Genomic DNA, 25,966 nt, shown 5'->3' with positions numbered 1-25,966 from the left:
GTGTATTTACTTTTTGGTGAGACAAAAATTGTGCCGACAGTATCCAAAAAACGTTCAAAATTCCGCTCATTATCCGCTCATTAGCATTGAGTGACGTGAAGGTTGACCAATCGTACAGTCGAGCGACCTGACGGTTGACCAATCGCTGCGTCACGGGGGCGGGTTCATTGCGTGTGCGGGCGGGCTATCCTAGAGTTGAGTGACGTGATGATTCACCAATCCGACAGTTTAGTGACCTGATGGTTGACCAATAGGTGCGTGTGTGGGTGGGCCTAATCCTTCTGAGCTGAGGTGAGTGGCCGCCATCTTGATTCCAAACTCTTCATTTCTTTTCCCCACTTTCTGCGTGTTTCTTTTCAAATCTAGATTTCCAGCAAAAAAAAAAAGTTGCTTTTAAAACACATTGTTTTAAAAAAAAAAGTGAATTAATTTGTAAATCTTTTCTCTAACCTCTATAATTTTCCTGCCTTTCACCGTTTTTGCAGGCCTTGAAGCCTGGGCTTCTGTTGCCCAGCCATGCCCGAGCTAGGCACCTCCCGTCCCACTCAACAAGCGGCCCGCGATCGCCGCCATCTTTCTAAAGGCTGGCGGCGCGGGACTGAGGCGAGCGTAGCCATCGCCGCCATCTTAGTAAAGGCGGGCGGGGCGGGAGTCAGCGCACCCGTCAACGTCGGCCCGGAGTGCGACCTGAGTCAGGCTGGGCCTCACGCGCTAGGTCGCGCACCGGCCGGCTCTGAGGCGCTGATGAGTGGCGGCGTCTCTCTCTTCCCCGCGCGGCGCGCAGGCCCAGCCGCAATCGGCGGTCTTGTAGCCGGCTCGGGAGGGCAGGGGGCGGGGCTCGGGAGGGGGGGAAGGGTTACCCCGGCAACCGGGCCCGGCCCCCCCTCTCAGCCTCAAGCCGGCTCACGCCCGTTCCCGGGGCTTGGCTCCAGCGCAGACCCAGCTGCAAACGGCGGTCTTGAAGCTGGCTCGGGCGGGGGCCGGGACTCGGGAGGGCGGAGGGTGGGGGCTCGAGTGGGCGGGAAGGGGGGAAGGGTTAGCCCGGCAACCGGGCCCGGCCATCTCTCTCAGCCTCAAGCCGGCTCACGCCCGTTCCCGAGGCTTGGCTCCATTTGCGGCCGCGGGCCACTCGCCCCCTCTCTCCTTCCCTCTGTCTCTCCTCCCCCCCCTCCCCTCTCCCCCCTCCCTCCCTCCCTCCCCCCTCTACCTCCCTCCCTCCCCCCTCTACCCCCTTCCCTCCCCCCTCTACCCCCTTCCCTCCCCCCTCTACCCCCTTCTCCCCTCCCCTCTCCCCCCTCCCCCTCCCCTCCCCACTCCCTCCTCCCCTCCCCTCTGCCACTCTCTCTCCCTCTCCCTCCCCTCTCTCTCCCCCCGCCTCACCCTCTCTCCCCCCTGCCTCACCCTCTCTCTCTCTCTCTCCTGCCTCGCCCTCTCTCTCTCCCCCTCTCTGCCCCCTCCCTCCCCCTCTCTCTCCCCCCCCCTCTCTCCCCCCCCTCTCTCTCCCCCCTCTCTCTCTCCCCCTCTCTCTCTCCCCCTCTCTCTCCCCCCCTCTCTCTCCCCCCCCTCTCTCTCCCCCCCCTCTCTCTCCCCCCCCTCTCTCTGCCCCCCCTCTCTCTGCCCCCCCCTCTCTCCTGCCCCCTCCCGCCCCCTCTCAGCCATCGAAAAAACTACAAATGAAGACCTCAAAGCTGTCATCAAAGCTGACAAGACTCCTGCAGGTGAACATGAGCGACGCTTCAATGCTCCGACCACCAATGAAGTTGCCATTGTCATATTGGGCCAAGAATTTGAACAACGGGACATTGTCTTGCATCTGAGAGGTGGTCCACTCAAAAGAATTTCTGAGCTTCACCGGTCATATGATCCTCTGCAATACCCGCTTTTGTTTTGCCATGGAGAAGATGGATACGATGCCTATAACAAGATCCCACATGTTGATCCCAAAACTGGTGTGCCATCTACAGCCCAAAGACAAAAGATGGTATCTGCCATGGAATTCTATGCATATAGGCTGATCGAACGACAAACTGGTTCAAACCACCTGCTTCAGTGTGGAGGACTTCTTCACCAGTTCCTCACTGACATGTATGCAAAAATGGAAGGAGAGCGGCTTAATTGGTTCCGGCATAACCAAAATCAGTTGAGAGTCACAGACTACATACACTTGCGAGATGCTGTGGCCAATGATGGCAACACTGAGGACATTGGTCAAATGGTCATCCTGCCATCCACCTTTGTTGGAGGTCCTAGGTACATGCATGAGCACATGCAAGATGCCATGACCTATGTCAGAAACTATGGACGACCTGACCTCCTTCACCATGACTTGCAATCCCCAATGGCAGGAGTTCCCACCCAAAGCTGGTACTGAAAGGCATGACCTCATAGCATAGGCCTTCAACCTCCAAAGTTAAAAAATTGATCAAACTCCTGACTGTGGGCAGACTTTTTAGTGCACACCATTGCTACATGTACAGCATTGAGTGGCAGAAGAGAGGACTTCCTCATGTTCATCTTTTACTCTGGCTTCAGGCAAAGATTCACCCCAATCAAGTTGATTCCTTCATCTCTGCAGAGCTACCCGATAAGGACATGGATCCAATCCTCTTTGATGTTGTTGTAAAGAATATGATTCATGGTCCTTGTGGGCGACACAGCCCTTCTTCTCCCTGCATGAAAAAGAATGCCTGTACAAAAGGCTACCCAAAGCCACTCCGCGAAGAAACTCAGCATGGGGATGATGGCTATCCTTTGTACAAGAGAAGGGGCAAAGAGAGTGGAGGTTTCTGCACTGAAATACGAAGGTGGAATCAGCAATCTAGCGACTCTGGTCAACCTGGTCAGTTAAATCAGACAAGACAGCAAAGACAGACATTGGAAGTTGACAACCGTTGGATTGTTCCTTATTGTCCACTCCTATCCAGGCTCTTCAAATGTCACATCAATGTGGAGTACTGCCACTCAGTTAAGTCTATCAAATATGTGTGCAAGTACATCCATAAGGGCAGTGACCAAGCTGTCTTTGATCTTCAACGGGCTGGAGAGCAGAATAAAAATGATGAGATCACCACACATCTGATGGGCCGTTACATCTGCAGCAATGAGGCAGCCTGGCGAACTTTTGAATTTGACATCCACAAGCTTTACCCCACTGTCACTAAATTGGATGTTCACTTGAAAAATGGAGAAAGGGTTTTATTCCGACCAGGACATGCCAGCCAACGTGCCGAGGAACCTCCAAGGACAAAACTTACAGCATTCTTTGAGTTGTGCCAAATGAATGACTTTGCCAAGACACTTCTGTATCATCAGGTGCCCAAGTACTACACCTGGCAGCCAAACAAGACATGGCAGGCTCGGCGCCCTGGACCCGGTCAGAAGGAAGTTCCTGATCATACAGGAGTGTACTCATCAGATGCACTTGGCAGAGTCTACACGGTCCATCCATACAACACTGAGTGCTTTCACCTTCGTCTACTCCTCCATGACGTTGCTGGCCCTACATCTTTTAATGACCTCAAGACTGTCACTGGCCATCTCTGTGACTCCTTTCAAGAAGCTTGCCGCAGGAGAGGACTCATTGAGGATGACATTCATTGGCATGCAACGATGACAAAAGCTGCTCTGTCTTACTCCACCAATAGGCTACGAAATCTCTTTGCCATTATATTGGCCCTCTGCAGCCCTTCCAACCCGATGCAGTTGTGGGAAGATCACAAAGACAGCCTCACAGAAGACATCTTACACCAACTCAGGACAGCCAACCCCACCATGGAGCTGAACTTCACTGATGCAATGTTCAATCAGGTATTGATCCTTTTGGAGGACAAGACTTTGGCATTGGCTGGCAAGTCTGTGACTCAGTTGAACCTTCCATCTCCCAATAGGATTGATTCTCCAGGTCTCAGCAGAGAGGTCCTTAGGGAAACCACCTACAATGTTGAGGAACTGACCACCTTTGTCACCGTCACTGAACCGAAATTGGTTCCAGACCAGAAAGAGACATACAGGTTGGTTGTGGATATGGTGGAAAACAATGCAGGTGGCATTACCTTCCTCGATGCACCTGGTGGAATAGGAAAGACATTCCTGATCATTCTTTTGCTGGCCATGGTTCGCTCTGAGGGATGCATTGCACTGGCTGTTGCCTCCTCAGGAATCGCTGCAACTCTTCTCCAAGGAGGTCGCACTGCCCACTCAACCTTTGCTCTCCCTCTGGTTCTGACAACACAAGAACACCCAGTGTGTAACATTAGCAAAGGAACTGGTGCTGCTGAGTTGCTTCAAAAGTGTAGACTCATTGTGTGGGATGAGTGTACAATGGTCCACAAGAGGGCACTTGAAGCACTCAACAGAACTCTTCAAGATCTGAGAGGCAACAATAGGCTGATGGGTGGCATCACCCTGTTGCTGGCAGGTGATTTCCGCCAAATCCTGCCAGTTGTCCTCAGAGGAACTCCAGCAGATGAACTCAATGCATGTCTCAAGGCATCCCATCTGTGGCCAGATGTGCAAACAGTCCATTTGACCACAAACATGTGTGTTCTTATGCATGGTGACGAGATGACAGAATCCTTTGTGCAACTTTTGCTACAATTGGGAGAAGGAAAGTTGCCAATTGACAGCAGTGGTCAAATCACAATTCCTCCAGGCTTTGCCAGTCAAGTCAGAACAGTTGATGAGTTGATCTCTAAGGTGTATCCAGACCTCCTCTCACTTGAAAGATCCCAACTGGCTGTGTGAACGTTCAATACTTGCACCCAGGAATGATACTGTCAATAACATAAACATGCTGCTTCTTCAAAAACTCCCTGGCCAAGAGCAAATTTATAAAAGTGTTGATACTGTTTGTGACAGTGCTGATGCGGTGCATTACCCCACTGAGTTCCTCAACTCATTGCAGCCTTCAGGAACGCCTCCTCACAAACTGGTACTGAAGGAAGGCACCCCAATCATGCTCCTAAAAAACATATCTCCACCAAAGTTGTGCAATGGAACCAGACTGGCAGTCAAAAAGCTCATGCCAACTCTCATTGAGGCTACCATCATCTCAGGCTGCGCCAGAGGGGAGGATGTTCTCATTCCTCGAATTCCAATGATACCAACTGACTTGCCATTTCAATTCAAAAGGCAACAGTTTCCTGTGACAATTTATTTTGCAATGTCAATCAACAAGGCACAAGGGCAGACTTTGAAGGTTGCTGGCATCAACTTACTCACGCCCTGTTTTTCACATGGCCAGTTGTACGTGGCATGTTCAAGAGTTGGTGCGTCAAGGAATCTGTTTATTTTAACACCCTCAGGAAAAACAGAAAATGTTGTCTATCAACGGGCTCTCCAATAACGCAGAGTGCTTTCACCTTCGTCTACTCCTCCATGAGGTTGCTGGCCCAACATCATTTAATCACCTCAAAACTCTCATTGGCCATCTCTGTGCCTCCTTTATAAAAGCTTGCCGCAGGAGAGGACTCATTCAGGATGACATTCATTGGCATGCAATGATGACAGAAGCTGCTCTGTCTTACTCCCCCAAAAGGCTACGAAATCTCTTTGTGGCCACCCTTCACTCTAAGAGATTCATTGCACTGGCTGTTGCCTCATCAGGAATCGCTGCAGCTCTTCTCCAAGGAGGCCGCACTGTCCACTCAACCTTTTCTCTCCCTCTGGATCTGACAAGACAACAACACCCAGTGTGTCACATTACCAAAGGAACTGCTGCTACTGAGCTGCTTCAAAAGTCTAAACCCATTGTGTGGGATGAGTGTACAAAGGCCCACAAGAGGGCACTTGAAGCACTCAACAGCACTCTTCAAGATCTGAGAGGCTGCATACCTACTACAAGATTACACATATAACAGTGTAATGTTGAATACATTTATTGATTACAAAATCACTCTGTACAATACCAACCCTATTGGGTTTGCAAACCTTTACCAGAGGGAGTATTCACTCAGTCTTTGGTTGTAACTCCAGCATATTGTCAAATGTTCTATTGTTCTACATTATTGGAATAAATGTTCACTGTTGATTTCTAAACTGACCTCTAAATGCCTCAGATAGAATCTTTTATTTCCCTATTCAACTCATACACTGAAACTTTGTGAATAATATAATATCACTCCTGGGTGCTTAGGAAGAGTTCTTCAATCCCAACAGTTCAAAAAAACGTTTTATAAGCATGCCACAGGGTTCTTGAGTTCCCTCAGCACCGCCGGGCACTCCAGCTAGTACTATATATTGTATGCTACTGAGCCACTCACACCAGAAAAAGCCTAAGGTTGATCTCTGGTCAGAGCTAACTTAACTCAACTTGGCTAGAGTTGGGGTGGCACTGCTACAATTGTTTGTTTCCCTTCGTGTACAGGCTCATACATAAAATGTGGCCGCTTGGGCAAGATATTGGAGCTGAGCCTGTGGTTGTGGAGCTGTACCCCAACCACTATGTGGTAAAGGGAGAACATTGGAAGAAAATAATATGAATATTTCTTTATCATCAATTGCAACATTGAACATGCATCTTTGTAAGGGTAAAAGGTTTAGCAGCTATGTTTGATATGAAATGTATCATTACCATTTTCTGTAGAATGAACACAGTTGATTTGATGTTGGATGGAACAACACATGGGTGCTCCAAAGCATTAGGGCATGGAATTGTAAGCTGTCAATGTGTATGTAAGATTCAGTGTGTGGACAGCATCCAAACTCAGTTATACCTTTTGAAGGTGGTGCAGAGCAGTCTCTGGTGCTTTTCCAAAGGAGATGAAATCAGAGGGCGAGTAACCTCATGCTGTGTCTCACACATGCTGAAGAGTTGCATTGGCAGAGCCCAGAAATAGATTGCCTGCCAATACTCTGCCTAGAATGATGTATTGACACACGGGTGGTAAAGGTGGGGGGCGGGGGGGGGGAGCAAAATAAAATCAAATTGGAAATAAGAAAACATTACAAATAAAGGTTAAAAATACTTTATTGTTTTAACAATTATTCTATGTTGCTTTCTAAACATTTTTACATTTACTCATGCAGCTTAAAGACACCAAGTCAGTCGACCAGAAGGCAACACTGATGCACTTTTTAGCAGAGATTACTGAAGAGGAATATCCAGACATCTTGAAATTCACTGATGAAATTAGCCACACAGAAAGCGCAAGCAAAGGTATGTCTATGACCAAAGAGCTAGTTGTGATTATATCATCATCATGAGGGTGGGAGTCGTTTTTTTTCAAAGCATTTTAAAATCCATGTTTATTTTAAAACTTTTATTTCTGCACAATGGGGACCCACTATTTCAGGTCTCCTTCCCTTAAGGCCTGCCCTAGTGCTGGGATTAAAGGTGAGTATCTCCATTTATTTTAATTTGGAGCTAGTCCTGAGCTGCCTGACTTCAAAGAAACTTGCTACCCGCTACGTACTCTGCATACGTTGCTAGAAGCGTATTCTCCTTAGTACAGGCATCCACAGGCCAGCTCTTGACCAGTCAGCCTATGTGGCTTCCATTACAATGAAAGAGTTACTCTGGGGTGTAATTAATTGAGCCGCCTCAGTCATTTCACCAGAGCAGCCATGAAAGGAAGCAGATATGTAATGGTAGATCTTTATTTGGGGCTCAATGTGACAAAAAGGTTGCTTTTAAAGAAAAATCTTTTTTTTACATAGCCTTTGGGGAGCACTGTAATAAAAAGTCTTCACCTTAAACTTTTCTATTACTTTTAAGAACAAAATTTGACAAGCATTTTCTGCTTTAAGAATATAATTAGTTAATGTAACCCACAAGCATTATCCCTCAGTGGTCTTATCAAACAGATCGTGCGGATATTGTATAAGATGTTCCCAATGATGTACACCTTTTAGATTTCTTTAATCATATTTCCAACTGTTACCATTTTATAGAAGTATTTATATTTTGCATTACTGCATACTGCTACTGTTGTGTTGCTTGCTTGACTCAATCATTCAGTACACTCTGCTGTTGAGACATTACTCCTGCAACCCTGATTGATTCCCTGTTTAGTATTGAAAATGTCAGATTCACTTTCAAATGTGACATCCATGCAACTGTTGGCTCTGAACACTTTTTTTTACATGATAAACTGTTTCCGTGTAGATAGTAAGAGAAGGCATGACCATTGACCCTGTATCCTCCCTCTCTCTTTCTCTCTCTCTCTCTTTTTCTCTCTCTCTCTCTCTCTCTCTCCATCCTGTGGAGCACCCCACCTCATGCAAACCAGATTTATCTAACTTGCCTTGGGTGTCATACAGGGTCCAACTGAAGAAAATCTCAGAAGTGCACTTTATTTTTAAAAAAACGTCATTTTCTTCAACTGGTGAACACACGGCCTGATTTTAACCTAACTTGGCTGGCCGGATTCAGGTCAGTTGTGTGTTTTACATGTGCCCGATTTTACACTCCATTAAAATCAATGGAGCAGAAATCGGGCGGCGTTTAAAACAGATGTTCCACTGATTTTCCAAACTGATTTTAAAAGAATCTAGAGAAGAAATAGCAGAGGCACTATTACATATATTTAATTTGTTAGAAAAAGGTATAGTGCCAGAGGACTGGCAGATAGCTAACATTATACTTGTATTTAAGAAGGCAGATAGAACATGTCCAGGGAACTATGGACCAGTCAGCTTAATATCGGTGGTAGGAAAGGTAATGGAATCCCGACTAAAGAAGAAAATAGAAAAACACATAGAAACCAAAAATATAATAATGAATAGTCAGTATGAATTTCAAAAGGGAAAGTCTTGCGTGACCAACCTCCTCTTTGAATTCTTTGAAGAGGTAAGAGAGAATAGACGAGGGTAATGCAGTAGATGTGATTTATCTAGATTTCCAAAAAGCCTTGGGCAAGGTGCTGCATAATAGACTAATAAATAAGGTCTGAGCAAGTGGAGTTAGGGGACAAGTAGCAGAATGGATAGCTAGCTGGCTGCAAGACAGAAAGCAGAGAGTAGGGGTAAAGGGTAGTTATTCAGTGTGGTAGAAGGTGGGAAGTGGGTCTCAAGGTTCAGTGCTGAGACCACCGTTGTTCACAATTTGTATTAGTGATTTAGACTTTGGAAACAAAAACACAATTTCTAAATTTGTGAATGACACCAAATTGAGGGGGGATAGTCAATACTGAGGAGGACTACAAGAATCTAACTGGGGTAGAGGAACAAAGGAATCTGGGAGTACAACTACACAAATCACTAAAAGTAGTGACACAGGTTAATAAGGACATTAAAAAAAAAGAAAACCAAGCACTCTGGTTTATTTCGAGAGGGATAGAATTGAAAAGTAGAGAGGTTATGCTAATCTTGTATCGAACCTTGGTTAGACCACACTTGGAGTACTGTGAACAGTTCTGGTCGCCATATTATTATACAAAGGATATAGAGGCGCTGGAAAGGATGCAAAACAGATTTACAAAGATGATCCAAGAACTGCGAGGTTCTACATATCAAGAAAGGATGAACAGGCTTGGTCTCTTTTCTCTTGAAAAGAGAAGGCTGAGGGGTGACCTAATGGAGGGATTTAAGATTATGAAAGGTTTTGATTGAGTAGACAGAGAGAGGTTTTCCATTTGTGGGGAAGAGCAAAACTAGAGGCCATCAATATAAGATAGTCACCAAGAAATCCAATAGGGAATTCAGAAGAAACTTCTCTACTCAGAGTGGTCAGAATGTGGAACTTGCTACCACAGGGAGTGGTTGAGACGAATAGTAGGGATGCATTTAAGGGGAAGCTTGATAAGTATATGAGGGAGAAGGGAATAGAGGGTTATGCTGATAGATTTAGATGAGGAAGGATGGGAGACAGCTCGAGTGGAGTATAAACACTGGCATAGACTGGTTGTGGTGGACGCAGTGGATGTGGTAGACATGGATTTCAGTAAGGCCTTCGATAAAGTCCCGCACAGGAGACTGGTCAAGAAGGTAAGAGCCCATGGAATCCAGGGTGCCTTGGCACATTGGATACAAAACTGGCTTAGTGGCAGAGGGTGATGGTCGAAGGTTGTTTTTGTGACTGGAAGCCTGTGGCCAGTGGGGTACCACAGGGATCGGTGCTGGGTCCCTTGCTGTTTGTGGTCTACATTAATGACTTGGATATGAATGTAAAGGGTATGATCAGTAAGTTCGCGGATGATACAAAAATTGGTAGGGTGGTAAATAGCGAGGAGGGTAGCCTCAGTCTGCAGGACGATATAGATGGGTTGGTCAGATGGGCGGAACAGTGGCAAATGGAATTTAACCCGGAAAAGTGCGAGGTGATGCACTTTGGGGGGACTAACAAGGCAAAGGAATACACAATGAATGGAAAGACCCTAGGCAAGACGGAGGGTCAGAGGGATCTGGGCGTGCAAGTACACAGATCCCTGAAGGCGGCGGAACAGGTGGATAAGGTGGTAAAAAAGGCATATGGGATACTTGCCTTCATTAGCCGAGGCATTGAATATAAGAGCAAGGAGGTTATGATGGAGCTGCATAAAACACTGGTTAGGCCACAGCTGGAATACTGTGTGCAGTTCTGGTCGCCACACTACAGGAAGGATGTGATCGCGTTAGAGAGGGTGCAGAGGAGGTTCACCAGGATGTTACCAGGGCTGGAGCGCTTCAGCTATGAAGAGAGACTGGGCAGATTGGGTTTGTTTTCCTTGGAGCAGAGGAGGCTGAGGGGGGACATGATTGAGGTGTACAAAATTATGAGGGGCATAGATAGGATGGATGCTGAGGAGCTTTTTCCCTTAGTAGAGGGGTCAATAACTAGGGGGCATAAATTCAAGGTAAAGGGCGGGAGGTTTAGAGGGGATTTGAGAAAGAACTTTTTCACCCAGAGGGTGGTTGGAGTCTGGAACTCACTGCCTGAAAGGGTTGTGGAGGCAGAAACCCTCACAACATTTAAGAAGCATTTGGATGTGCACTTGAAATGCCATAGCATACAAGGCTACGGGCCAAATGCTGGAATATGGGATTAGATTAGGCAGGGCTTGATGGCCGGCGCGGACACGATGGGCCGAAGGGCCTCTATCCGTGCTGTATTACTCTATGACTCTATGGTTTGGCCAAATGGCCTGTTTCTGTGCTATATATTCTGTGTAATTCAGTTAACCCGCCCTGGTCTCACTGGGCGAGTTAGGTTAATATCAGAGCTAGAAACAAAAAATGCTGGAAAAACTCAGCAGGTCAGGCAGCATCTGTGGAGAGAGAAACAAAGTTAACGTTTCATGTTGATGACCTTTTGTCAGAACTGGGAAAAAGTTAGAGATGTAACAGATTTTAAGCAGGTGCAGAGGCAGGGAAAGGTGGGAGGGGAGGAATGAACAAAAGAGAAGATATGATGGGGTGGAAGGCAGGAAAGATTAAATGGCAAAAAGGATGATAGTACAAAGCAAAAGGAGATGGTAATGGGACAAGTAAAGAAACAAAAGATGAGTCAAGAAGAGGTGTAAATGAGACTATCAGAAACATCAACAGCTGACGTGGAAAAAATAGGGGTAAAGGTTATGGTCTGAAATTGTTGAACTCTATGTTGAGTTCAGAAGGCTGTAAAGTGCCTAATCGAAAGATGAGGTGCTGTTCCTCGAGCTTATGTTGAGCTTTGTTGGAACCGTGTAAGAGGCCGAGGACAGAGTGGGAGTGGAGCAGAGAATTAAAGTAACAGGCGACCGGAAGCTCGGGGTCACACTTACGGACTGAACGGAGGTGTTCCGCAAAGCGGTCACCCAATCTGTTTAGTCTCCCCAGTGCAAAAGAAACCACGTAGTGAGCAGCGAATACAGTATACTAAATTGCAAGAAGTACAAGTAAATTGCTGTTTCACCTGGAAGGAGTGTTTGGGGCCCTGGACGGTGCGAAAGGAGGAGATAGAAGGCCAGGTGTTGCATCTCCTGCGCTTGCATGGGAAGGGGAGCGGCTGTTGGGGGTGATTGGTCCCTTTGAAATGCTGAAAGGGGAGGGGAAGATGTGTTTGGTGGTGGGTTCATGCTGGAGGTGGCGGAAATGGCAGAGGATGATCCGTTGAATGTGGAGGCTGGTGGAGTGAAAGTTGAGGACAAGGGGAACCCTATTGTGGTTCTGGGAGGGAGGGGGAAGGGGTGAGAGCAGAAGTGCGGGAAATGGAACGGACATGGTCGAGGGCCATGTCAACCACAGTAGAGGGGAATCCTCGGTTGAGGAAAAAGGAAGACATATGGGAAGCACTAGTATGGAAGGTGGCGTTGTAAGAACAGATGCGACAGAGAAACTGGGAGAATGGAATAGAGTCCTTACAGGAAGCTGGGTGCGGGGAATTGTACTCCAGGTAGCTGTGGGAGTCAGCGGGCTTAGAGTGGATGTTTGTCGATAGCCTATCCCCAAAAACGGTGACCGAGAAGTCGAGGAAGGGAAGAGTTGGATATGGACCATGTGAAGGTGAGGGAAGGGTGGAAATTGGAAGCAAAGTGAATGAAATTTCCTAGTTCAGGATGAGAGCAGGAAATGGCACTGATGCAGTCATCAATGCACCAGTAAAAGAGGTGAGGGAGGGGACCTGAGTAGGATTGGAACAAAGAATGTTCCACGTATCCCACGAAAAGGCAGGCATAGCTAGGACCCATGCGGGTTCCCTTAGCAACACCTTTAATTTGGAGGAAGTGAGTCAAGTTAAAGGAGAAGTTGTTCAATGTGCGAACAAGTTCAGCCAGGCGGAGGAGGGTGGTGGTAGATGGGGACCGGTTGGGCCTCTGTTCAAGGAAGAAGTGGAGCGCCTCAGGCTGTCCTGGTTGGGGGATAGAGGTGTAGGGGGATTGGACATCCATGGTGAAAAGGAGAAGGTTAAGGCCAGGAAACTGTTAAAGTGGCGGAGGATGTCGGAAGAGTCGCAGATGTAGGTGGGAAGAGACTGGACAAGAAGAGAAAAAAGAGTCGAGATAGGAAGAGATCAGTTCCGTGGGGCAAGAACAGGCTGAAACGATGGGTCTACCAGGGCAGTCCTGTTTGTGGATCTTGGGAAGGAGGTCGATTAGACACGTAGCTTTTGTAATATCAGAGCTATGTGTCTAATCTAAATTGAGAAACGAGCCAGCCTATAGGAGAGAGAAAGTGAGATGGGGTGATATTGGATCTTACAACGTAACCAACATCTATGCATTGGTGTTCTGCACTCCTGAAGCAATTCCGTAATTGAAGTTAGTCTTGGGCAACCTGGAGTTCAGGAACACTGGCTGAGTTTAGGACGTTTGATATTCCAAAAGATCAGTTTCAGTGAATTAGCATGCAGATATGCAATCCTTTAGGAATACTCAAGATGGCATAAAATCATTCATTACTTACTGACATTGCCACATCATTTGCTGCAGCCTGGAAACCACTCATTCCCCTCAAAATACCATTAAGCTGTTATATGCTGCAGTCAAACTGGTTCACTACCCACTATGTGATTTGTTGTAGCTCACACTTACTACAACTGCAATAACAGCATTGCCATATGGGGTCTTCGGAGGACCAGGGACCTCAATGAAAATGATGATAAACTGCATCCTTAATCGCACAAGAGCTAGCTTATTTCAGTACTAATTTTCTCATTAAGTAAGTAAGTAAGTAAAGCAACTTTATATTGTGAAACTTGGGCTTATTTTCCAGTATGGAAAAGTGTGTAAGCTTTAATTTTTAGTTAGCAAATTTAAATCTAGTCCTCTGCATTTTTTTATGTTAGGAATTGTAGCACATAATTTAGAAATTTGATGGAGTGTTTTTTTACCTTAAAAAAATTAGCAAAAGTTGCACACAACTATTTACTAAGACAGTAACAAATGAAGTGTTAATTAAATGGTTGCAGAGCAATAATATCTTCTTCAGCTTTTATGGAGACAATTATAATAGTGTGTACTAATTTTCTCAAACAGCCTAATCAAAATTCAGTGAGTTATTCGTTGTTCTCTCTAGTTCACTGAACAACTCATCCCGAAGGAAGTGGAAAATGCAGAACACTTTTGCATAAATGGATACTATACGACATGGAATTTTCATTTACATTACTAATAAGGTCAAATCTATATGATCAATGTAAATTTAGGCTGTGACTCCAGTAGTTCTCTTCCAACCCCCCCCCCCCCCCCCCAACCCCAAAGCTGCGTGCGAAACAGGTACTACTGTAAAATGCATTTTGTTCTATACTCAAAGTGTCAAAGAACCATCATAAATAAGGGGATACAACTGTTTCTTCTCATAACCCCATGTAATTTCTGTCATATTTCAATGGAAAAGCTACAGGTCAATTTGGACTCCAATTTGAAAATCAAGGTGTATGCTTTTTTTCTAATCTATCCGAAGACCGCTGTCACACATCAGGATTCCTTGGCCACATTTTTCCAGAGAGGATTTGAAAAGTTAATTTTAATACTGGGAAGTTTAACAATTAAGGACAATCAGGTGAAGGATGATTAATATGCTAAATGAAAGTTGTTTTACCTTGAGACTGAACAATATTATTTGTTAGCATGTCTAGGTAATTGGAAAACATCTCTCACCTATTGTGTTGGAAAATCCTTTGATCTCTGTCTGTGAAGTGCAGAATAAGATGAGACATAGACACCTAAAAGGCAGCCTAGCTTTTTCACCTGAGATGCTCGTAAGGCAAAAAGCAGGCTCAAAATGTCAGCATGCTGAGGAGTCGATCTGTTTAAGATGATCCACTGAGGGGGTTGTGTAGCGTATTCATTATTTTTATGTTCTTGCATGAAGACAAGTTATATTCATGAAAATAAACAAATCCAGTCATAACTCTACATGGGAATAAAACAGCTTAACATAGTCTGTCAAGTTGCACCTCTGTATTCGCACCAGAGTATTCACTCTCAGCCTTCGGAGAGATTGAAAAAATACATGAGGATCTGAACTGGATCATAAGGGGACGCTATTGTTACATCCCTGGATTATGCCGTCATACAAGTATAAATTGGGAAGTGTGAATCAACTCTCAAAAGTCAGGTGCTCAGAATTCATAAGCAAGTGATTGCTTAAGTTAGTGACTGTAAAGGTTTTTACTTTAAATATGGTCACTATTTCTATTCCAGTAATTTAGTAATCAGACACACATGTTTTGTGTCTGGTCTCATATTAGGATTGTGAATTTTAAATGTGTCGTCTTACATCATCTAAGCTGTTCAACATTTCAAATCAGGTCTATGTTTTCTCCAAAAACGAGCAATTTAGCTCAGTTGGTAGCACCCTCACCTCTAAGTCAAAAGGTTGTGAAGTCCCACTCCAGAGACTAGGTTGACACTCCAATGCATACTGAGGGAGTGCTGCACTGTCAGAGGTGCCGTCTTTTGATGAGACGTGAAACCGAGACCACGTCTGCTCTTTCAGATGGACGTAAAAGATCCTATGGCACTATTTTGAAGAGGAGCAGGGGAGTTATCCCTGGTGTCCTAGCCAATATTTATCCCTCATTCAACATCGCTAAAACAGATTATCTGGTCATTATCACATTGCTTTTTGTGCGATCTTGCTGTGCGCAAATTCGCTGCCGCGTTTCCTGCATTACAATAGTGACTACACTTCAAAAAGTACTTAATTGACTGTAAAGAGCTTTTGGATGTCCAGTGGTCGTGAAAGGTGCTATATAAATGCACGTCTTCCTTTCTGTACAAATTTCTTCATAATTTGAAGCCCTAAATTTGGAATCATTCTCCTCTGAACGTTCTATTCTTTTGAAGTTAAGTATTTACTACTGCGCACAGTGTTTGATCTGTAACCTCAATAATAATCAATACAATATTAGATTTTGCTTAAATTTTTGGTATTGTATACATTGTACCTGGAAGATTTGTAAATGATCAACAATCACACACAACTTATTTTCTGCCTTTCCTAATTGCTGTCCCTATTCCAAAAATACATCACCTTACTTTAATTTCCTTTTTGTCAATTTTCTTCACTTTTCTTTCATAAAGGTGCCAGCTCTTGGACAGTAGGTCCACAGTGTTCTTTATGTGTAAGTTTGGACGGTGAGTGTTGGCAATCTATTTGACTGTGTGAGGGCATCACAGGCAAGCATGCTTCTGTCCTTACCGGCTGTCCACACATGCACACTGTCCAGTGAGGGATAGTAATCAGGAGCAGCACGCATGGCTAATTCTTGCCTCCTCACCTGCATCTCCATCTAGCTCAGAGGCACTGGGGTCAATTGTAGCACATAAACTATTGCCCTGGTTGAGATCAGCTAACTCAGCACAGACCAGGGATTAAACCTGAGACTTTCTCTTCTATATGGCTTAATGCCGCACCACATGGTACGTTTACCCAGTAAACAGTCAAGAGTACAATCCGCACACTTCAAGCGAGCACGTTGGTGTTAACATGATTTACCCGCGATAAGTGGTGGATGGTAAAACCAACCTCCAGTGCTGTGAACTCTGCAGACTCTACTGGTCACTAAAATATGGATTGATGTCAGATCTAGCTTCCATTCCGTTCCGGTACTAACCTAGAAAAACGGCAACAATAAAATGCTAGTCTGCCAGCAAAGAGAAAATCATGAGAGAGACACATGTTGGCATTGATGCTTCCTGGAATTCTCGTCAGGAATCGAAACTGAACATCGCACATCGGTAAGTACTGTACACTGCGTTAACCAGGTGTGAAGTACTGCCCAAAATAGCCAGCATACATAATATGTTTTCGGCGGTGCTTTTGTAATTGACTCTTTGGCAGATCTGGCTCTATTTGCCCGATATAGGCGGCCACCTGTGGTAAGTGTGGGTGGTATTATCAAACATTTATCTGCGTTCAAATCCATTTACTATTCCTTCAGCCTGTTCACTTTTGGAGTGCTTTTCATCTACTTTGAATTTGTCAGCTGGTCACACAGCTTTGTAACATAAGCAAATTCTATAATCAGCAGGTCTAACTCGTAGACTCAGGTTTTATGTTTACCATAAGGATTTTGCCTTGGCGTCTTAACTATTATTTCATGTTTTTTATGGAGTATTTTGCTCTAATGAAAATACAAATGAGCCAATGTGCTGTTCACATATAATTTGATATGTAAATTAAATGAACTGCAGGAGTTGTCTCGGTCAGCACTCAAGAGAACATTGGAATGGATTATTGCTGAACCAGAGTGGAAAATATTTCTAATACAAGACAAAAATTCCATTCTGAATCCATCAAATAAAAATAGTATGGAAGACCTAATTTGAAATTACTCTGAAGGAGTGCTAGCTTACATATCCTGGAAATATTTATAGCCTGTCCTCCACTCATAATTTCTTAATGATTTTCACTGCAAAATTGGACCATGCATTGCCAAATTCATCCTGCAAAAACAGCAGCTATTTTTAAATTTTGCTATAAAAATTAACAAACCGAATAATTGACTTAAATTGTTGTTTCCAAAAAGCCAGAAAAATCTAGTTGAAATTCATATACATGTATTTTTAAATCCTGTACACTGAGTTGGCCTCATAATTTTATCTTTTGTGGGCATACCTTGTAATATAAAACCAGTGTTACGGAACAAAGTACAATTTTGATAGTATTTGCCAAAAACTCATTCATGGAATTACATAGAGCTACCTAAAATCTACAGCACAGAAACAGGCCATTCAGCCCAGTTGGTCTATGTTGGTGTCTATACTCCACACAAGCCTACTCCCACGCCAATGACCCCTTTCCTCTGTCTATGACCAAAGAGCTAGCTGTCCTTATATCATAATCATGAGGGTGGGAGTAGTTTATGTCAAAGCAATTAAAAACCCATGTTTATTTAAAAATTATTATTCTTGCTCAGTGGGGGCTCACAATTTCAGGTCTCCTTGCCTTCAGGCCTCATCCATGGTTGTGCCAACATAACATTTTGTTTCATAAAGTATCTCTGTGTATACTTATGGCCTTCAGTTCTACTCTCAATTAGCCCAGCAATACATGCTTTTGCTGAAAGTCTATTCCACATATCCACTACCCTGTGAGAAAATAAATTCATCTGATCTTCAGCCTCAGTTAAGATTTGCCACTGTTACATTGTCTACCAGTGGATATTTATGTCATGATGTATGATTTTCACATCTTCTGATCAAAAAATGTTGTCATTTTTTGACGTGAACTTACTTGTCTATTTAAAATAATTACCCAGTTAGAGCATTTTCTTTCTCCATCGATTGAACTCTATTTGTAAGGCAGTGCATTTAATAAAACACTTTCTGTGCGCACATTAAAGTAGTGGCTATCATCCCATGGAGGAAATTACCAGGGACAGTGCCCCAGCAGAAAAATTGAGCACGAAGGGTCACATGAACTTCGAAGTACCCCTTCGGCTTTTATATCACCTGTCTCGAGCACTAATTGGTTTTCGGTTAACTATGGCAGAGAAACTTTACTCCATTTATTGGTATTGTTTCCAGCTATTCAGTCTCTTTCTGATATTTAAAAAAAAATTAATTCAGTATAGATGTATTCAATTGCTGACCAGTATCCTATTGAATATACGGTAGCATGGTGGTTATGTTACTGGACTAGCAATCCAGAGGTCTGGACTAATGATCTGGAGAAATGAGTTCAAATCCCACCACAGCAGCTGGGAATTTAAATTCAGTTAATTATATAAATCTGGAATAAAAAGCTAGTATCAGTAATGGTGACCATGAAACTAACGGACTGTCGTAAAAGCCCATCTGGTTCACTCGTGTCCTGGTCCTAGGACCCCAGCTATTCACAATATATATTAATGATCTAGACGAGGGAACTAGATGTAATATCTCCAAGTTTGCAGATGACATAAAGCTGGGTGGGCGTGTGTGCTGTGAGGAGGATGCTGAGAAACTCCAGTGTGATTTGGACAGGTTGGGTGATTGGGCAGATGCATGGCAGATGCAATATAATGTGGATAAATGCGAGGTTATTCACTTTGGTGGCAAAAACAGGAAGACAGATTATTATATGAACGGCAATAGATTGAGAAAAGGGGAAGTGCAACGAGATCTGGGTGTCCTTGTGCACCAGTCGCTGAAGGTAAGCATGCAGGTGCAGCAGGCGGTTAAGACGACAAATGGTATGTTGGCCTTCGTAGCAAGAGGGTTCAAGTACAGGGACAAGGATGTCTTGCTGCAGTTGTACAGGGCCTTGGTGAGACCACACCTGGAGTATTGTGTGCAGTTTTGGTCGCCTTATCTGAGGAAGGATGTTCTTGCCATGGAGGGAGTGCAGCGAAGATTCACCAGACTGATACCTGGGATGGCAGGAATGACGTATGAGGAGCGATTGGGTCGATTGGGCTTATACTCGCTGGAGTTTAGAAGAATGAGAGGGGATCTCATTGAGACTTATAAAATTCTAACCGGACTAGACAGACTAGATGCAGGAAGGATGTTCCCGATTGCGGGGAGTCCGGAACCAGGGGTCACAGTCTAAGGATAAGGGGTAGGCCATTTAGGACAGAGATGAGGAATTTTTTCACCCAGAGAGTGGTGAACCTGTGGAATTCTCTACCACAGAAGGCAGTTGAGGCCAATTCATTAAATATATTCAAGGAGGAGTTAGATATATATCTAAAGGCTAAAGGGATCAAGGGATATGGGGAGAAGGCAGGGACAGGGTACTGAGTTTGGATGATCAGCCATGATCTCATTGAATGGCGGAACAGGCTCAAGGGGCCGAATGGCTTACTCCTGCTCCTACCTTCTATGTCTATGTTTCTATGAATTGAGGTCTCTTCTGACTTTTACTGATGAATCAAACCCTGATCCACAACTGATCGTCAATGCTATTAGCTAGCTTCAATATCTGCAAAGACCACCACTAGTCATTCCCAGCCACAGACATCCATGATTTCATTGCCTACAGTCATTGCATGATTTTGCAACTTGTGAAGCCTGTTCCAGATTCAAGGGATTCACCTTTTTTTTTAATTCATTGATGGGATGTGGGCGTCGCTGGCTAGGCCTGCATTTAGTGCCCATCCCTAATTGCCCTTGAGAAGATGGTGGTGAGCCGCCTTCTTGAACCGCTGCAGTCCATATGGTGTAGGTACACCCACAATGCTGTTAGGAAGGTAGTTCCAGGATTTTGGCCCAGTGATAGTGAAGGATTGGTGATACAGGTCCAAGTCAGGATGGTGTGTGGCTTGGAGGGGCACTTGTAGGTGGTGATGTTCCCATGCATCTGCTGCCCTTGTCCTTCTAAGTGGTAGAGGTCGCGGGTTTGGAAGGTGCTGTTGAAGGAGCTTTGGCGAGTTGCTGCAGTGCATCTTGTAGATGGTACACACTGCAGCCACAGTGCGCCGGTGGTGGAGGGAGTGAATGTTGAAGGTGGTGGCTGGAGTGCCAATCAAGTGGGCTGCTTTATCCTGGATGGTGTCGAGCTTCTTGAGTGTTGTTGGAGCTGCACTCATCCAGGCAAGTGGAGAGTATTCCATCACACTTCTGACTTGTGCCTTGTAGATGGTGGAAAGGCTTTGGGGAGTCAGGAGGTGAGACACTCACTGCAGAATTCCCAGCCTCTGGCCTGCTCTTGTAGCCACAGTATTTATATGGCTGGTCCAGTTCAGTTTCTGATCAATGGTAACCCCCAGGATGTTGATAGTGGGGGATTCAGTGATGGTAATGCCATTGAATGTCAAGGGGAGATGGTTAGAGTCTCGCTTGTTGGAGATGGTCATTGCCTGGCACTTATGTGGTGCGAATGTTACTTGCCACTTGTCAGCCCAAGTCTGAATGTTGTCCAGGTCTTGCTGCATATGGACATGGACTGCGTCAGTATCTGACGAGTCTCGAATGGTGCTGAACAGTGTGCAATCATCAGCGAACATCCCCACTTCTGACCTTATGATGGAGGGAAGGTCATTGATGAAACAGCTGAAGATGGTTGGGCCTAGGACACTGCCCTGAGGAACTCCTGCAGTGATGTCATGTGATTGAGATGAATGACCTCCAACAACCACAGCCAACTTCCTTTGTGCTAGGTATGATTCCAACCAATGGAGAGTTTTTCCCTTGATCAGCTTTGTCCCAGGAAAGGGATCCTGCCCTCGAGAATGCCCAAGCACACACCACTTGACTCTGGAAGACCTCTGGATCCAGAGGAGTGAAGTAACCATCAGTCCTCAGGTCACCGGATAAGCAAGAACCAGTCAGAAAATTCTTGCGTCAAGGATGCACCAGGCGAGCTGTGTTCTACATTGGTTTGTCTACCTCCAGCATTGCTAATAAACTTTGCCTCGCCTTCAATTTCAAATGCCAGGACTCATTTCTGACTGGTATTCAGGGAAGTTTTCTCTTCACCAGAGTGGCCTTTGCCTTTGCCTGAAATAATTGCTTTTCCTCTCGAATGGTCTGATCCACAATAACACCCACACCAGCCATGCTTTAGTCTTGGAATTAGACTACCATTCATCATCAATGTGCAAGTTAACACATCAACCAAGCAACTCCTGGAGGAATCAGATTCAAATAAAAGCCTTCCATTTCAGGACTCCTCTTCCCTTTTTCCCCACGACAGGATTTATTTCTCCAGCAGTCAAACAACTGATAAACATGAAACATGTTACTGGAACCTTTACTTTCTGTACCGTTGAAAGAAAGACCAAGATCATGCTGGTGGGTTCTGCTCCTATTACAATAATCTCCCAAATTACATGAGAAATTCAGTGTGTTATAGACATCGGGGTGCTAAATACCATCATTTTGCAGAAGGAGTTTAAGCTAGTCTTCTCCAAATAATTCATACATTGAGCTGGGAGTGTGGCCAGCCAGAATTCACTTGAAAGATGAATACATCCAATAAGAATCTGAGAAACCCCCACAGGAACTACCTATTGTTTAACATCACTAGGGTCAACTATAAGGCATAAAGTGGCGGTGTCCAACCTGAGCTCAGCAGCCAGATAATTTGGCAAGTGCTTTTCTATAGTGATGACCATATTGTGGCAAAAGGGCTTGCATATCATCGCATATCTGGGTTTGGCTAGTATGACCACATTCAAGAGAGACCCTAGAGGATGGAGTGAAATAGTTTCTGCCTGTTTCAGAGAATTAGGACTTTGTGATGAACTGTAAAATATCTCAGTTTTACCCGACACCAGACCCATCCTTTAAAACCGCTCAGTTCCAAACAGGAGCAAATCTGATCTCTTCTGCTGAATGACTTTACCACAACCAAGGTGGAGTGCTCTGCAATACAGGTGGGAATCAGGAATAGAGCACAGTGCTATCTGCATATCCTGGGCCTGATGGCCATCTTTGTAGCGCTGCATGCTTTTGACAGCCAGTGTAGCTGAAATTTCTTTTAGTTCTTCTGATGGTTTAGTCGGTGAAGTACGGCCCAATACAATACCAACCAATATGGACCAAAAGATCACTGATCTGAGCTTAGCTTTCAAACTTCAGCTGCAGGTGTATACAAATGGCCTAGTGATTACTAAAAGAGAGAGACAGAGTGTGTTGATATTGGATGGAAATAGAATCAGGTGTGGAAAACTGCCCAGGTATGTCCTGTCCACAAAAAGCAGGAAAAATCCAACCTGGCCAATTACCGCCCCATCAGTCTACTCTCAATCATCAGCAAAGTGATGGAAGGTGTCATCCACAGTGCTATCAAGCAGCACTTACTCACCAATAGCCTGCTCACTGATGCCCAGTTTGGGTTCCGCCAGGACCACTTGGCTCCCGACCTCATTACAGCCTTGGTCCAAACATGGACAAAGGAGCTGAATTCCAGAGGTGAGGTGAGCGTGACTGACCTTTACATCAAGGCAGCATTTGACCGAGTGTGGCATCAAGGAGGCCAAGTAAAACTGAAGTCAATGGGAATCGGGGGGAACTGCTTAGGGACTGCTTTATTATCTGAGGAGTTGTGAATGGCACTGAACATAGAAACATAGAAGATAGGAGCAGTAGTAGGCCATTCGGCCCCTCGAGCCTGTTCCGCCATTTAATGAGATCATGGCTGATCATCCAAATTCAGTACCCTGCCCCTGGATCCCTTTAAAAAAATATATCTCTGTCCTTCTTGAATATATCTAATGAATTAGCCGCAACTGCCTTCTGTGGTAGAGAATTCCACAGGTTCACCACTCTTTGGGTGAAGAAATTCCTCCTCATCTCAGTCCTAAGTGGCTTACCCCTTATCCTTAGACTGTGACCCCTGGTTCTGGACTCCCCGACCATCAGGAACATCCTTCCTGCATCTAGTCTGTCTAGTCCTGTTAGAATTTTATACGTTTCAATGAGCCCCTCTCATTCTTCTAAACTCTGGCGAATATAAGCCTAATCGACCCAATCTCTCTTCATACGTCATTCTTGTCATCCCAGGTATCAGTCTGGTGAATCTTCGCTGCACTCCCTCCATGGCAAAAACATCCTTCCTCAGATAAGGCAACCAAAACTGCACACAATACTCAAGGTGTGGTCTCACCAAGGCCCTGTAAACTGCAGCAAGACATCCTTGCTCCTGTACTCGAATCCTCTCGCTATGAAGGCCAACATACCATTTGCCTTCTTAACCGTCTGCTGCACCTGCATGATTACCTTCAGCGACTGGTGCACAAAGACACCCAGATCTCATTGCACTTCCCCTTTTCCCAATCTATTGCCGTTCAGATAATCTGTCTTCCTGTTTTTGCCACCAAAGTGGATAACCTCGCATTTATCCACATTATACTGCATCTGCCCAATCACCCAACCTGTCCAAATCATACTGGTGTTTCTCTGCATCCTCCTCACAGCACACACGCCCACCCAGCTTTCTGTCGTCTGCAAACTTGGAGATATTACATCTAGTTCCCTCGTCTAGATCATGTGCAGTCATCAGCGAGCATCCCCATTTCTGAGCTTATGTTAGAGGGAAGGTAATTGATGAAGCAGCTGAAGATGGTTGGGCCTAGGACACTGCCCTGAGGAACTCCTGCAGTGATGTCCTGGGGCTGTGATGATTAACCTCCAACCACCACAACCATCTTCCTTTGTGTTAGGTATGACTCCAGCCAGTGGAGCATTTTCCCCCTGATTCCCATTGACTTCAATTTTACTTGGGCTCCTTGATGCCACACTTGGTCAAATGCTGCCTTGATTTGAAGGGCAGTCACTCTCGCCTCACCTCTGGAATTCAGCTCCTTTGTCCATGTTTGGACCAAGGCTGTAATGAGGTCGGGAGCCGAGTGGTCTTGGCGGAACCCAAACTGGGCATCAGTGAGCAGGTTATTGGTGAGTAAGTGCCGCTTGATAGGACTGTCGATGACACCTTCCATTACTTTGTTCATGATTGAGAGTAGACTGATTGGGCGGTAATTGGTCGAATTGGATTCATCCTGTTTTTTGTGGACAGGACATACCTGGGCAGTTTTCCACATTGTCTGATAGATGCCAGTGTTGTAGCTGTACTGGAACAGCTTGGCTAGAGGTGTGGCTAGTTCTGGAGTGCAAGTCTTCAGCAAGACAGCCGGGATGTTGTCGGGGCCCATAGCCTTTGCTGTATCCAGTGCGCTCAGGCGTTTCTTGATATCACGTGGAGTGAATCGAATTGGCTGAAGACTGGCTTCTGTGATGGCGGGGACCTCGAGAGTAGGCCAATATGGATCATCCACTCGGCACTTCTGGCTGAAGATGGTTGCAAACGCTTCAGCCTTGTCTTTTGCACTCACGTGCTGGGCTCCACCATCATTGCGGATGGGTATATTCATAAAGTCTCCTCCTCCCGTTAGTTGTTTAATGGTCCACCACCATTCACGACTAGATGTGGCAGGACTGCAGAGCTTTGATTTGATCTGTTGATTGTGGGATCGCTTAGCCCTGCCTATAGCATGCTGCTTCCGGTTTTTAGCATGCATGTAGTCCTGTGTTGCAGCTTCCCCAGGTTGGCACCTCATTTTTAGGTACGATTGGTGCTGCTCCTGGCATGCTCTTTCTACACTCTTTATTGAACCAGGGTTGGTCCCCTGGCTTAGTGGTAATGGTAGAGTGAGGGATATGCCGGGCCATGAGGTTACAGATTGTGGTGGAATACAATTCTGCTGCTGCTGGCCCACAGCGCCTCATGGATGCCCAGTTTTGAGCTAGATCTGTTCTGAATCTATCCCATTTAGCACGATGGTAGTGCCACACAACACAATGGAGGGTGTCCTCAGTGTGAAGACAGGACTTCGTCTTCACAATGACTGTGCGGTGGTCACTGCTACCAATGCATCTGCGACAGGTAGATTGATGAGGACTAGGTCAAGTAGATTTTTTCCCTCGTGTTGGTTCCCTCACCACCTGTCGCAGGCCCAGACTGGCAGTTATGTCCTTGAGGACTTGGCCAGCTTGGTTAGTAGTGGTGCTACCGAGCCACTCTTGGTGATGGACATTGAAGTCCCCCACCCAGAGTACATTCTGTGCCCTTGTTACTCTCAGTGCTTCTTCCAAGTCATGTTCAACATGGAGGAGTACTGATTCATCAGCTGAGGGAGGATGGTAGGTGGTAATCAGCAAGAGGTTTCCTTGCCCATGCTTGACCTGAAGCCATGAGACTTCATGGGGTCCGGATTCAATGTTGAGGACTCCCAGGGCCACTCCTTCCCGACCGTATACCACTGTGCCGCCACCCCTGGTGGGTCTGTCCTGCCGGTGGGACAGGACATATCCAGGGATGGTGATGGAGGAGTTTGGGACATTGGCTGAAGTGTATGATTCTGTGAGTATGACTGTGTCAGGCTGTTGCTTGACTAGTCTGTGGGACAGCTGCCCCAATTTTGGCACAAGTCCCCAGATATTGGTGAGGAGGACTTTGCCGGGTCGACTGGGCTGGGTGTGCCGTTGCCGTGTCCGTAGCCAGTGCTGAGGTCGATGCCTGGTGGTCCGTCTGGTTTCATTCTGATTATGTTTCGTAGCGGTTAGTTACAGCTGAGTGACTTGCTAGGTCATTTTAGAGGGCAATTAAGAGTCAACCTCATTGCTGTGGGTCTGGATCACATATAGGCCAGACCAGGTAATGACGGCAGATTTCCTTCCATAAAGGACATTAGTGAACC

The 25,966-nt window shown here is 45.4% G+C and overlaps 1 protein-coding gene across 5 annotated transcripts in view; it reads left to right on the top strand.

Annotated features, from left to right (window-relative positions):
• diaph2 (diaphanous-related formin 2) overlaps positions 1-25,966 on the top strand; it is a 940,841-nt gene that overhangs the window by 580,023 nt on the left and 334,852 nt on the right. For all 5 annotated transcript variants that reach the window (XM_085996016.1, XM_085996000.1, XM_085995993.1 and 2 more), the window contains one exon: positions 7,027-7,156. In XM_085996016.1, the coding sequence (XP_085852142.1) occupies positions 7,027-7,156 (130 nt within the window). The remainder of the gene's footprint in view (positions 1-7,026; positions 7,157-25,966) is intronic.

Source organism: Somniosus microcephalus, chromosome 1 (assembly GCF_052327205.1).
Source record: "Somniosus microcephalus isolate GS21.2 chromosome 1, FLI_Smic_1.0, whole genome shotgun sequence".
Lineage (NCBI taxonomy): Eukaryota > Metazoa > Chordata > Chondrichthyes > Squaliformes > Somniosidae > Somniosus > Somniosus microcephalus.
The sequence above is the reverse complement of the archived record's forward strand: the minus strand, read 5'-3'. Positions and strand labels throughout refer to the sequence as shown.